Raw genomic sequence first — 14717 nt, 5'->3', positions numbered from 1 at the left:
GTATAAAAGTGAGATAAAAATAAATGATTGCAAAGGGGGGGAGTGCCGTATAGTGGAGTAACAAATCTCTCACCGTTCCCTCCGCTCCTCCACCAGTGCAGGACGCCTCGCCCCACCTCCACTACGGGGGCTCAAAAGTCGCTCATCCCGTTCGCGACTCTTCTCGTCCCTGGCACCAACGAGCTTCCACCTTCGGTCAGGATGGCCGAATCACTGCCGATCTTTCGGAAAAGACTAAAGACACACCTTTTCAGGCTCCATCTGGGCCCTTCTTGAACTAACTTCTTTCTCTCTTAAAAAAACAAAACAAAACTACTAACCTAAACTAAACGTGTACCACTGTTCCTTCAGAAGTTGTAGTTGTCATAGACTGTGTTGCATAGTTGATTGCTGTATTGCTGACAAAAATGTGTTATTGTAAGTCGCTTTGGATAAAAGCCAAATGACGTAATGTAGTCATGGCCTGGCTTTAGTCACGTCCTGGCTTTAGTCATGACCTGGCTTTAGTCATGTCCTGGCTTTGGTCATGTCCTGGCTTTAGTCATGACCTGGCTTTAGTCATGGCCTGACTTTAGTCATGTCCTGGCTTTAGTCATGGCCTGGCTTTAGTCATGTCCTGGCTTTAGTCATGACCTGGCTTTAGTCATGTCCTGGCTTTAGTCGTGTCCTGGCTTTAATCATGTCCTGGCTTTAGTCATGTCCTGGCTTTAGTCATGACCTGACTTTAGTCATGGCCTGACTTTAGTCATGTCCTGGCTTTAGTCATGTCCTTGCTTTAGTCATGACCTGACTTTAGTCATGTCCTGGCTTTAGGCATTTCCTGACTTTAGTCATGTCCTGACTTTAGTCATGTCCTGACTTTAGTCATGGCCTGGCTTTAGTCACGTCCTGGCTTTAGTCACGTCCTGGCTTTAGTCACGTCCTGGCTTTAGTCACGTCCTGGCTTTAGTCATGTCCTGACTTTAGTCATGGCCTGGCTTTAGTCATGTCCTGACTTTAGTCGTGTCCTGGCTTTAATCATGTCCTGGCTTTAGTCATGTCCTGGCTTTAGTCATGACCTGACTTTAGTCATGGCCTGACTTTAGTCATGTCCTGGCTTTAGTCATGTCCTTGCTTTAGTCATGACCTGACTTTAGTCATGTCCTGGCTTTAGGCATTTCCTGACTTTAGTCATGTCCTGACTTTAGTCGTGTCCTGACTTTAGTCATGGCCTGGCTTTAGTCACGTCCTGGCTTTAGTCACGTCCTGGCTTTAGTCACGTCCTGGCTTTAGTCACGTCCTGGCTTTAGTCATGTCCTGACTTTAGTCATGGCCTGGCTTTAGTCATGTCCTGACTTTAGTCATGACCTGGCGTCATGTCCTGGCTTTAGTCACGTCCTGACTTTAGTCATGACCTGGCTTTAGTCATGGCCTGGTTTTAGTCATGTCCTGGCTTTAGTCATGACCTGACTTTAGTCATGTCCTGGCTTTAGTCTTGGCCTGGCTTTAGTCATGTCCTGGCTTTAGTTTTGGCCTGGCTTTGGCCTTGAAGCAGAAATTACTTTGAGCCCTTGTTAACAATGCCCCCAAACTCCAGTTAAGGTCTGCTTGGCTCCCTCCACACTTGATCATAACACTTAGGCAAGTATTTCATTCTGTTACTCCTGCCAGCATAGTAGTTTGTCCTGTGGCACATACAGGAGATTGACTTGAGATACAGTTTCACCCTCTCTCCTCTCCTCTCCGCTCCTCCCCTCTCCTCTTATATCCTCCCCTCCCTTCTCTCCTCTCCTCCCCTCTTATATCCTCCCCTCCCTTCTCTCCTCTCCTCCCCTCTTATATCCTCCCCTCCCTTCTCTCCTTTCCTCCCCTCCCCTCCCCTCCCCACTCCTCTCCTCTCCTCTCTCCTAGCAGGACTGATATCCAAATGGTGTGCTCCTCCATGTGTGGCCCGGTCCAGCACTGCCTGACTGTTTCATGGCCCCAAAACAGACCCAGCATCTCCGGCCACTGCTGCTCCGCTCACAAGCCTCGACCCCACCACACGCCGCACCCATAACCCCTCACCCCTAACCCTCCTCCACCCTGCAGCCCTTCCAACCCCCTCAACCTCCCTCTATCTGGCTCTCTGTCAAGCCTCTTCCATCACTTTTGACAGCCTTCGCCCTCCCCGCCCGAGCCCCACCATGATGGCCCGCGCCCCTGCTCTCGTCCTGGTCATGATGTGTCGGGGTGTCCTGCTCTCTGGAGACCCCCCTACCATCTCCCGCCGGGAGATCCGCATCGAGGGCGACCTGGTGCTCGGCGGCCTGTTCCCGGTGCATGAGAAAGGCGGCGGGATGGAGGAGTGTGGGCGTGTGAACGAAGACAGAGGGATCCAGAGGCTGGAGGCCATGCTGTTTGCTATAGACAAGATCAATACGGACCGCACTCTGCTGCCCGGGGTCTCCCTCGGCGTCCACATCCTGGACACCTGCTCCAGAGATACCTACGCACTGGAGCAGGTGGGTGAGCATTATGGTCTTGCAGTCGCACTGCATATAAGTACTCTGCATGTTTGTCAATAGCACATGATTCAGCACAGTTTTAAAATACATTGTCCTCATCAATGAATGTGAATGAATGAATGAATGAAATGAGCCACCTGTGATCCACTTTATAGCAGAAACCAATTCTCTATCTATTGAGTAGCATGTGATGTATCATTGTGAATTTAGCAATTCATACAAGGGGAAGAGTAATGCAATTACTTTGCTTGTGTGTGTGTGTGTGTGTGTGTGTGTGTGTGTGTGTGTGTGTGTGTGTGTGTGTATGTGTGTGTGTGTATGTATATATATATATATATAATATATATATATATATATACAGTATATATAAATATTTATAAAAAAAAATGCGTATTTTTGAGCGTTATAAGTGTGAATGAATTTTCTGATGCTGTTTAACCTTTTTCTGTGTTGTAAATTACTTTTCTGTTGTTGTTTTTCTTTCATTTTGGAAGAGAGCTTAATTAATTAGAAATTAGGTCAGGCATAATATACAGTAAGCATTTTGCTTCTGCTTGAGCCTGTTCAGTCTCTGGTTGTAAAAGGTAGACAGGGACACGCACATCCAAAGGTTGGCCACACTGGGCCTGGGTGCTGGATCAAAGAGGATACTCACAGTGAAAAAATAATGGTCCGCACACCAGACTTGTTGACTTTGTTTATACTGTGATTTTGTTATACATATAATGACTGAATAAAATTACAATTACAATTAATATATATATACCGGTATATATATATATATATTTAAGCAATATCACACAAGAGGGAGTGCGGTTGTTGGCTAATATCATATATTAGACAACAACAGCACGACCTCTAGTGTGATATTGCTTTTATACAACAGTTCTATTAAACAAAGCTGATTAAAAAAATGACAAAAAGCTGAGAAAATATATGATTTCTCTATTTATTCCTCCGCCAACAAAAATAGTTCCCTCAGCTTTCTGCTTTGCCGAAAATGTAGCCTAATCAGCCTAATTAACTGCAGGCTGTCTACTTTACTACTGTCTACTCTACAGCTGTGAAGCGTTTTGTTGATTAGGGCAGCTGTGAAGCGGAGTGATCTACACACAGTGAAGCGCCAGTGCATTATCATGAAATATTGGCACTGGTAGGATCCCTCTTGTCCAATCAAATTGCCCGGCCGGAACTAACTGTTGTATATATATGCACCGCAGTGCAGTGTCACGTGTGAAGTTGTTCGGATGAGCGGTTCTTGAGAAAGCTGCAAGCAGCAATACCGGAGGCCAAGCTATCGGCCCTTTCCGAACAGACATGTTTTGAACGGGCACTGCACTAGTATTGAAAAAGAGTACCTTCCTTTAGGAAATGTTCATAATAATTGTAGGAATCCTACATGTTCCGTTCACAAGGCATTGTATCTTTGACTGATAGCATTTGGACTGATAGCATTTGGACTGAGAGCATTTGGACTGATAGCATTTGGTTTCTTGACTGATAGCATTTGGTTTCTTGAGCTTCGCTTTGGTTTGCAGGACGTATTGCAGGCTTATTGCCACAGTATGTCCTCAGACTGGCACTATGTTTGAATGTGCCTTGGTCCCAGCAGGAGAGTGAATCTGTCATCTGGATCCTCTGCTAAAAGCATTTAAGAAGCCTTTGTGCAAAGGAGTGGGCTTTTGATGGTCTCTTCACAAAGATCAAGACAGTATATTATATAAAAGTACGAATCAATCTTTTTTATGTGCTATATTTCATACAAAGCATGTGATTCAGAGGGTGATTAAGGACATATAAGGAACACAGACCATATGGTGAACAGTATGGTGTAGGCCTGTAGCGTCATATCTCTGTGGTTGTGTTCCTGCAGGCTCTGGAGTTTGTAAGAGCGTCCCTCACCAAGGTGGACGACACAGAGTTCATCTGTCCGGACGGATCCTACGCTCTGCAGGACGACAGCCCGCTCGCCATCGCCGCAGTCATCGGAGGCTCCTACAGCAGCGTCTCCATACAGGTAACACACAACAGACAGACAGACTAGCCTGGTAAAACCACCCTGATCACATGACCCCACATTCTGTTTCACACCAGCCGCGACGTTTCCCGACTTATAACGAATGTGGGCCAGGGGCGTAAGGTTGGAGGAGCAACTGGGGGCCCTGGCCCCCTTGCTCGGATCACACCAATTTTCAAACTTGGGCTTTATTTTGATGTCAACTACACACCTGTAAAGTGTCATGACGACATCTACACACCTGTAAAGTGTTGTGACGGCATCTTGCACAGGTTTGACACTATTGCGTTCACAGGATCTGTCCACAGACAGACAGACACAGACATATAACCACCTGGCAAAGTACTCAAACAGCTTCTGTGTGCACGCGCGCACACACACACACACAAACACACACATGCGCGCTCGCGCACACGCATGCACATGCACACACACAGACTCACAAGGTGAAAACAATAGCAGCCATTGTCACTTGTCACGGCTGGTGACAAGAACAAGAGTAATCGTGCGTTCCTTTATCGCAAAAGAACTGGGATGTGGAGGCTAAATTACGTCACATCCGTTTTGTTAGCGTTCCATTTGCAGAAAAGTTGAGCTGGGAAGTTCACTGTTCACTGGTCAGATCCACTCGCTAGCCAGGCTAACCATTGTTAGCAATAAGAGTTGATAACAAGGCATTTCGTGGCATTTTACGCATACGAACACTGCAGCCTCATGTCCACACAGATAGAAGTAGGCCGTGCTGTGTGTACAGCTGATTTAATGAACAAACAAACAAGACAGAAGTGCTAAATAGCATTTATACGATTATAACTACTGTTGTTGCGCCGATCAGCCATCTTGGATTTTTGAGGTCGGGGCTGCTGAGGCTCCTACGAGTTTGGAATGGGAAATACCAGCTCTAGTGACGTCACGCCCCAGCTCATGAACTTTGAACCGGTAAGATTACCAGTTCCCAGTTATAAAGGAATGCACGATATGCATCGCCGTTCTTCCTAGTGGATTTGGATCGGATTTGGCGATGCTGATTGGCTGAACGAGTTGTCTGTCAAGGCAAGTACTCCCGCCCACTGAAATGGATGTGGGTGGCTGTAAGCCCAGACTGAACCGTAGAGCCAAACAGAGTGTGTGGTCAGGTTATCAAGATGGTTTTACCAGACTAGACAGACAGATAGGAAGGTCTATTTACACACACACACACACACACACATTTCAACATCCTCCTCCTCCTCAAACTCTCAGCTTCTTCTCATTCTCATCCACGTGCCATTCCTGTGACCCAATGTGCATAAGTTCACTCCCAGTTAGATGGCATGTGTGTGTGTGTGTGTGTGTGTGTGTGTGTGTGTGTGTGTGTGTAGTTTGTGTTTCTGTGAGTTAAGTTCAATGGGTGTGGTATTGTGTGTTTCCTTGGCTCTCCGTTAGCTCTTGTCACAGAGCTTGGTCATTTGCATAGTTTAGCATAAAACCTCCTTCTCCCGCCTTCTCCCTTACTCCTCTGTGACTGCACAAAAGCCTCCTCCTATCAGTCCTCAAATCCCTAATCTCTGCAACTCTCTCTCTCTCTCTCGTCTCTCTCTCTCTGCAACTCTCTCTCTTATGTCTCTCTCTCTCTGCAACTCTCTCTCTCTCTGCAACTCTCTCTATGTCTCTCTTTCCCTCTCTGTCTGTCTCTCTCTCTCTCTGTCTTTCTCTCTGTCTTTTATCTCACCCTCTCTTCTCTTTCTCACATTTTATTATCTTTTCTGTCCCTCAAATTTTTGTCCTCTTACGTCTCATCTCTCCCTCCCTCGTTCCCCCCCTCCTTCCATATGGATTCAGAGGCGCTGCTCCTTGGCTCTGAGGGGAGAGCTCATTGTACGCTGACCTCAGCTCCCTCCTCCTCCTCCTCTTCCTCCTCCTCCTCTTCCTCCTCCCTGGCTCATTCTTGCTGGTCCTAGTTGCAGTTGCTGCTGTGTTAACCCGTCCTGCCTGGCGGTAGCGCTGTTTCAGAGACCCTGTGTGTGACTCTGTCTGATGTCACAGACTGTGGTTTCCTTTCTGATTCTCCTGCCAGGGAAGCTGCTCCTTCCTTCCTGCCTCTGTAGACTTGGGCAGCCTCTCTGCTGCTTCCAAGTGAAGTAATTGGGAATTATTTTATGTTTAACCATGCACAACTAAACTCCAGTGCCTTGCAGGCATTTACATAGCAGGCACCGTTTCTCCCATCGTTTGTGTGTGTGTGTGTGTGTGTGTGTGTGTGTGTGTGTGTGTGTGTGTGTGTGTGTGTGTGTGTGTGTGTGTGCGCGCGCGCGTGCGAGTGTGCGTGTGTGTGTGACTGGCATTAGAAGCAGAAAAGACAGCACCCCTCCACTGCACCATTTTTTCTTCCTTCCTTTTCATGTTTTTCTACCCCTCTCTCATATTCTTTCCATCATACATCATATTCTGTGCACCCCCTTTCTCTCGCAGGAAGGGACCAGCGTCCACTAAGAGTAAACCCCGTCCTGTCCCTGCAGACAGCTCTCTAAGCTAGCTGTAGCTAAGAGTAAACCTGGTCCCTGCAGACAGCTCTCTTAGCTAGCTTTAGCTAAGAGTAAACCTGGCCCTGTCCCTGCAGACAGCTCTCTAAGTTAGCTGTAGCTAAGAGTAAACCCTGTCATGTCCCTGCAGACAGCTCTCTTAGCTAGCTGTAGCTAAGAGTAAACCCGGTCCCTGCAGACAGCTCTCTTAGCTAGCTTTAGCTAAGAGTAAACCCCGTCCTGTCCCTGCAGACAGCTCTCTAAGCTAGCTGTAGCTAAGAGTAAACCCGGGCCCTGTCCCTGCAGACAGCTCTCTAAGCTAGCTGTAGCTAAGAGTAAACCCCGTCCTGTCCCTGTAGACAGCTCTCTTAGCTAGCTGTAGCTAAGAGTAAACCCCATCCTGTCCCTGCAGATAGCTCTCTAAGCTAGCTGTAGCTAAGAGTAAACCCTGTCATGTCCCTGCAGACAGCTCTCTAAGCTAGTTGTAGCTAAGAGTAAACCCCGTCCTGTCCCTGCAGACAGCTCTCTAAGCTAGCTGTAGCTAAGAGTAAACCCCGTCCTGTCCATGCAGACAGCTCTCTAAGCTAGCTGTAGCTAAGAGTAAACCCCGTCCTGTCCCTGCAGACTAGGGTGACCAGACGTCCCCGATTTTCGGGGACAGTCCCCGATTTCGGTGCTCTGTCCCCGGCTGGAGCTGTCCCCGAAAATGTCCCCGATTTTGGCCACAAAGTCAAATAATAATACTGGCAAGAAACTTCGATAACAGAGCATTTGCGGCACCACAAAAGCCTGTCGTTGTGCACGTTGTGCAAAGTGCTGCCTGTGTGTGACAGAGTAGATCACAGAGTAGATATTCTCCCTCTGCCCGTGCGTGGTTTTCCCAGGACCCAGCCGCCCGCAACCGAAGCCCCAGAGGTGGCGAACGAGAGGCGGCATCTGCTTGCTGCTTTTGCTACCGTCCTTGTTTCCCGGACCCCATTCTGCGGGTTATCCATCCCAGTTGTTTTGAATAGTTAAAAGTACAGTAAAACTATCTGGTAAGTAAGTGCAGTAACTAACTCAAAACTTTTTGCAGAGAAGTCAGTAACGTTTTTATTTACACCAAACTCCATTGAAAAAAATGTCAATTTTTAACATGATTGGTGATGGATCATTGTTATCTAGTCATTAGCCTACTGTTCCCTAAATTGGCCTTCAGCCATCAAAACTTTGATAACCCCTGGTTTAAATTAACACAATAGGTCATATTTATCTCTAGATTACAATTTTAATCATTAAAATTGCCTTTTAGTATTAACATGATTTTTTAAATAATTTTGTCAGCATTTAATATTAAATTAGCAGTTAATATGGTCATGTGGCCATTGAATACTTGAAACTGGTGAGCGACACCCTAAACTCAAGGAAAGTGTTTACTGAGGTAATAAATCACTACTGTAATGTTTTTGTTTTGTGGAAATAAATTATCCACCAGTTGGTGAGGTCAAAGAGAGAAGTTGTCCCTCTCTATGTTCCTGCACTCTACACAATACACCAGTAGCCTATTTCCCATACCTAGGCTGTCTAATTTGTGGTAAAATGTGCCAGATAACTAGTAACCATTGTAAACTTTACTTCTTTTTCAATTGTTTCAAAATCACAAAGTTCTTCATAGATCTAGCCTCTTACTTTTGCTCTCAAAGTGCACCAGATTTATGCATTTTACTGTAAAATGTACACAATTTTCTAAAAGCCGGGGGGGCACAGCCCTCCCTGGGCCCCCCTAGCAGACCACAAAATGTCCCCGATTTTCATTTGGGAAATCTGGTCACCTTACTGCAGACAGCTCTCTAAGCTAGCTGTAGCTAAGAGTAAACCCGGTCCTGTCCCTGCAGACAGCTCTCTAAGCTAGCTGTAGCTAAGAGTAAACCCCATCCTGTCCCTGCAGACAGCTCTCTAAGCTAGCTGTAGCTAAGAGTAAACCCCGTCCTGTCCCTGCAGACCTCCCCTGACATTTAAGTAAACTGCCATAAACCAACCTGAAATGCTACAAGCATCCATGTGTGTGTGTGTGTGTGTGTGTGTGTGTGTGTGTGTGTGTGTGCGCGCATGTGTGTGTGTGTGTGTGTGACTGTATGTGTTTTAGAATCTTCTAGATTATAGTCTAATGAGATTCTGACATGTTGTCAAAACAGCTCATCAGCTGGGCTGTAAATGAAATATAGACATGCCTTCAGTCTCCAGCATTAAACTGAACCCAAAACAGAATGCATGTGCAGTGTGTGTGTGTGTGTGTGTGTGCGTGCGTGTGTGCGTGCGTGCGTGCGTGCGTGCGTGGCATGCACCTCCGTATGTGTGTATTGGTGTGTCTAGGTGTGCTCGTGAACATGAGTGTGTGTAGTATTTTTTGTACATATTTGCACTGTTTGTGTTTGTGACCAAAATTATAATGAGGAGAACGTGACCAAAGCTAATCAGCAGTAAAAGAGAATATTATATGGAGATACCAGTAGACCCCAGATGTCCATCACTAATGCATGAGTCAGTGATTTATTGAACTTCTGTCTCTAGTGTGTTGGGTGTGTGTGTGTGTGTGTGTGTGTGTGTGTGTGTGTGTGTGTGTGTGTGTGTGTGTGTGTGTGTGTGTGTGTGCGCGTGCGTGCGTGTGTGCGCCCGTGCGTACACACGGCGCGTGTGTGTGTGTGTGTGTGCTATTTTGTGCTTCTCAATGTGCATGTATGCTGCACTTTATCTGTAAATAATCACATTATCTATGACACAATTCCTATCAGCAGCAAATGTTCAAAATAGTATGTTCTAATCTTTCATTTGTGGAACACAATTAACTGTTATTAAAGGATTCCAGTTATTTTCAGCCTTGGCCTTATTTTCCTATGTTTTGCAATTATCGATTCTCGATTCGGATGAAAATGTTGTCCTATACGAGGGATCAGCCGAGCAGCATTTTGGTAAACAAACCGCGTTACTGGGTGGAAACGGCAATTGGACCCTATGGAGCCTGAGCTTGAGTGTCTGACCCTAGCCGGCTGACCCTAAAAAAACGATTTCAGACGGACAAGCCCGTCTTTTATTGTCACACGGTTACACATCAACACATGCACGGAGGGCCACAAACACACACATGCTGACGGCGGCCGGTGAAATTTGTCCTCTGCATTTAACCCATCCTGGCTTTGTCCTTTCCTCCGGGGGGCAGGCCAGGAGCAGTGGTCGCTTTCTCGTACAGCGCACGGGGACCGACTTCGGATGTTGTCGTCACTGGTCGGATGACGATGACGATCTGATCTTCTGCATGTTTTTAATGGGGGGGGGGGGGGGGGTTATATATGGAGGAACCTCCCTGGTTCAACCCTGTTTACATTTTAAAAACTGCGACAGTTCACACAACTTTAACACGACATGCATTATATTATACATGAAACTCTTGAGCTAATTCTGCTCTCACTCAGATTGTCAAAATATAAGCGATGTGATGTATAGTTTTTGAGATATTAATGTTTGTTGGGCACAACTCGTACTAGTTAACTGCCGCGAGGTTTCGCATTTCTGGGTGGTTGTGACGTCACGCTGATTCGTCCTATCCACCTTATTTTTGGCGGCCATTTTTGCCTGATCTGCTGATGGGTGCTTCTTCCGGTGTGATCCTCCCAGCCTTGTTGCTGACAGCTTGACACCCGTCTGGGCGAACGGAGCAAATCACTAATCAGGTCCAGCTTGGCAAAAATCTCGTCGATAAATATCCCTTTAAGAGCGCAGTGCATTTATGGGTAATCGCCTGCTGTGGCCAATATTAACCATTTCGAGTAACACTGTTTCCATACGGATCACCGGCGTTAGTTTGTTGTTTATAACGTGGCTATTCATAACGTTTTTTATCTCGGATACGTTATTTCGAATCGCACATAGGTTACGCCAAACCCCACATAGGTTACGCCTCGAATCCCACATAAGTTACGCTAAAACGCACATACTTTACGCCTCGAATCGCACATAGGTTACGCTAAAACCACCACCGCAAAGCGTGTGGGTTCCAGGACGAAACAGACTCGAGCCACTAACGTCATCTTAAGAGCACAATATTCCTGGAATGCAAGTTTAACTAAACAGTTACATGTCCTCTGCATTCTACATAAAATTAAGATATTACGGGTTGTTTTATTTTGTATGTTACATACTTATTGACCAAGTTATGTTCAATTCAGCCAGGGTACAAGAGACTGAGTGTAGGCAGCCATCTTTTCAAATCAAGTAGAATACTTTAGGAAATGGCAAGCTGCAGCAATAGTCACGTTAAACCGGACCTTGTACGCACAATTATTTTTTACAGTGGGGCATTCAAAAATAAGGTGGATAGGGCGCTACTGTACGTGATGAGTGCTGCTCTCCAATGGAGTCAAGGGAAACCCAAAAGTATGTGTTTAAATAAAACCGTCTCACATGGTAGAACACATACAATACATAAAAGCTGCACAAGTGAAACAGTAAAGAACGAGGCCATAGCATTGATATCTGTAACACAGTCCATCAAGTCAAAGTTGTCCTTCAGGGCAGTTTGTATTGAAAGAAGGGAGTGCTTCTAAGGTAATGCTATGTTGCAGCTCATTCCATGCCGAAGGTGCATGGAAGGAGAACGCTGCTTGAACCAAGCTCTGAGTGCACCCTGAGGACATCTACTGTAATATAAAAAAAATAGATCTCGTGCTATATTTACTATGTCTTGACAATATGTCTCCTCTGGTATAGAGAGGACCATCCTACAATCACACAACATTTCAGTTATAATACTGTAGCTCATTTGATACCTCTTGACACTGTTCGCATGGCTTCCTGATTTGCTGGATGCAGTGGGAGCAGTGTTGTCTGCAGCCTGGCACTACCCGGCTCGCTGAGTATTTTCTCCTTGCTAACTAGCTCGTGGTAACAACACAATGGCTGCATATTTGCCAGACATTGAGGAATCTTTCCCAGTCAGTCTTATTCAGTCCCTCCAGGAAATTGTGATTACAATAACTAATGCAATTGGCATTTTGCCTTTATTATATAGGACAGTAGGCAGACAGGAAAGGTGGGGAGAGAGAGGGGATGACATGCGGCAAAGGACCACGGGTCAGAACCCGGGCCGGCCACGCAAAGTACTAAGCCTTTGTGGTACACGTTCTACCAAGTGAGCTACCGGCACGCCCCATTATGATACATCATGCATTCAGTGTTCCTACATGTCTCATCTACATGAATCCATTTGGATCAAATAGTGTGATCAATTGCTCAATCCATAATTTACCCTTTAAAATGTTGTTGTGCAGATGACTTGATTTGAAATAGCGCACTGTTCATATCTCTCCTCCCCAGGTTGCCAATCTTCTCCGGCTCTTCCAAATCCCTCAGATCAGCTATGCGTCGACCAGTGCCAAGCTCAGCGATAAGACCCGCTACGATTACTTCGCCCGCACCGTGCCCCCCGACTTCTACCAGGCCAAGGCCATGGCCGAGATCCTGCGGCTCTTTAACTGGACCTACGTGTCCACCGTGGCGTCAGAGGGCGACTATGGCGAGACGGGCATAGAGGCCTTCGAGCAGGAAGCCCGCATGAGGAACATTTGCATCGCCACTTCGGAGAAGGTAGGGCTTTATTAGGCGTGGTGTTGGTTGATCAGAATAATGCTAATTGTGAGGCTATTAGAACAGGGGTGTCAGAACCGGGGTTCCAGAACCGGCCCGCCAAAGGGTCCAATCAGGCCCGCATGCAGAATGACTTTGCAAACTGTCCAAATTGCATTGAGAAATCCTTCAATCCAATTTTTCAAGCTCAGCATTTGACACCTAAAATTGATGCACTTGTGAAGTCTAAGAGGTACCAGGTTCCAGGAGCAAGTTACAATATTAAGTACTGTTATTCATGTTTTCTGTATTCATCACTAAATGGTCAACTATTTTCATTAGCCTTGAATATAGAGAATAATTGCACAGTTGCCATTAATTGGGATGCACAGTTACAGACAGTAGATTTGATATGATAGGCCTATGGTAGCTGAGATAACCCTATGTGAAACCGTGTTATTAAAATAGTTAGTAGTTGTAGTTTATAGGTTATTATGCATTACCTTTCTTTGTCTGGCCCATGTGAGACCAAATTGGGTCCTATGTTGCCCGTGAACTAAAATGAGTTTGACACGCCTGCATAGAATATAAAATAGATATTTTGATTTCTGTGGCCTTACACACTCTAGTCTCATCTGTATCTAGCAACACAAACAACCATTTCCCAAAGCCAGATACCAGAAAACCAATTCTCTAATTTACAATGTCACGCTGATGTACAGCCTGGAGCTTCTCCAGTCACACTGAATAGGCTACTGAATTTGTGAGCTCATAAAAAAGTTTGTTTCAACATCTTATCTTGTCTTACACCCAAATGAGCTTTATATTACAGCGCTGTTATCAGTTATGGACCAGAAAATGTACCCTTATCTCCAAGAACTCATACTGGGTACTTTCACAGTCACATGATTCTTTTCATTTGCTACGGAGCTGATCATAAGCGTGACATTGCAGATTAAGTACAGAACATTTTCTTTATTTCTTCTAATGGATGGAAGTAATAACTACTCGCTAATATCGACCAAACTGCATTTGTTGTAAAAAATATATATATATGAAGAAGGTGTTAAACGATTAAAGTTCCTCTCCGTGTCTAGGTGGGGCGCTCTAACGCTAAGAAGTCCTATGAGGCTGTGATCCGTCAGCTCCTCCAGAAGCCCAACGCCCGTGTGGCTGTCCTCTTCCTGCGCAGCGACGACGCCAGGGAGCTGCTGTCTGCCGCCGCCCGGCTCAACACCTCCTTCATCTGGGTGGCCAGCGACGGCTGGGGGGCGCAGGAGAGCATCGTCAAGGGGAACGAGGTCACCGCCGAAGGAGCCATCACCCTGGAGCTGTCGGCCAATCCCGTGCCGGAATTCAACCGCTACTTCCTCGGTCTGAACCCGGGCAAAAACCGTCGGAACCCCTGGTACCGGGAGTTCTGGGAGCAGCGGTTCCAGTGCTCCTTGGGTGGTGCGGGAGCAGGCGGAGGAGGGGGCGCGGCGTCAGGAGAGACGGGGTCTTTCTCCCTGCCGCCGTGCGACGAGGACTTGTCCATCGACAAGGGCACCTTCGAACCCGAGTCTAAGATCATGTTTGTGGTGAACGCGGTGTACGCCATGGCCTTCGCCCTCCACAAGATGCAGCGGAGCCTGTGCTCCAACACCACCAAGCTGTGCGACAGCATGAAGGCCTTAGACGGACGCAAACTCTACAAGGATTACATCCTCAATGTCAGCTTCACAGGTAAGAGAGGAGGAGGAGGAGAGGAGGAGGAGGGCGGAGGGAGTGAAGAGGAGATGATAAGGAATAGAGAGAGAGGGAGGGGGGTTAATTAAGTGACTTTGGAAAGGATGGAGAGAGTCTTGTGTCACTTTCAAAGCATCAAGGTGTTCCGAGGCGGAGGAAGGAGTGGAGGGGAGCGGCTGCTGCTGGAGGATGAGAGGAGGAAGATAGCGAGACAGAGAAAGGAATATGAGCGGAGCGCCTCGTTAACAGTCGCCTCATGTTGTCCTGCTCCTCAGCCAAAACATAAGAAGTACTGAGACAAATCCGCTTAATTGCCATGTATTGTCAGCGCGCGCTTGCCATTGACACCCATTACCCATGAGTAATTGATACGACACTACAAAGTTG

The 14717-nt window shown here is 46.5% G+C and overlaps 1 protein-coding gene across 1 annotated transcript in view; it reads left to right on the top strand.

The window, feature by feature from the left end:
* Positions 1-2165: 2165 nt before the first annotated feature.
* grm3 (glutamate receptor, metabotropic 3) overlaps positions 2166-14717 on the top strand; it is a gene marked incomplete at both ends in the record, with an annotated part of 45940 nt that continues 33388 nt past the window's right edge. Inside the window, 4 exons of the mRNA XM_083654338.1 lie at positions 2166-2483; positions 4360-4503; positions 12354-12623; positions 13700-14327. Coding sequence (XP_083510464.1) covers positions 2166-2483; positions 4360-4503; positions 12354-12623; positions 13700-14327 — 1360 coding nt within the window. The remainder of the gene's footprint in view (positions 2484-4359; positions 4504-12353; positions 12624-13699; positions 14328-14717) is intronic.

This window comes from Poromitra crassiceps, assembly GCF_964638095.1.
Source record: "Poromitra crassiceps genome assembly, chromosome: 18".
In the NCBI taxonomy this organism is placed as follows: Eukaryota; Metazoa; Chordata; class Actinopteri; order Beryciformes; family Melamphaidae; genus Poromitra; species Poromitra crassiceps.
Note: the sequence above shows the minus strand (reverse complement) of the source record. Positions and strands in the feature narration are given on the sequence as shown.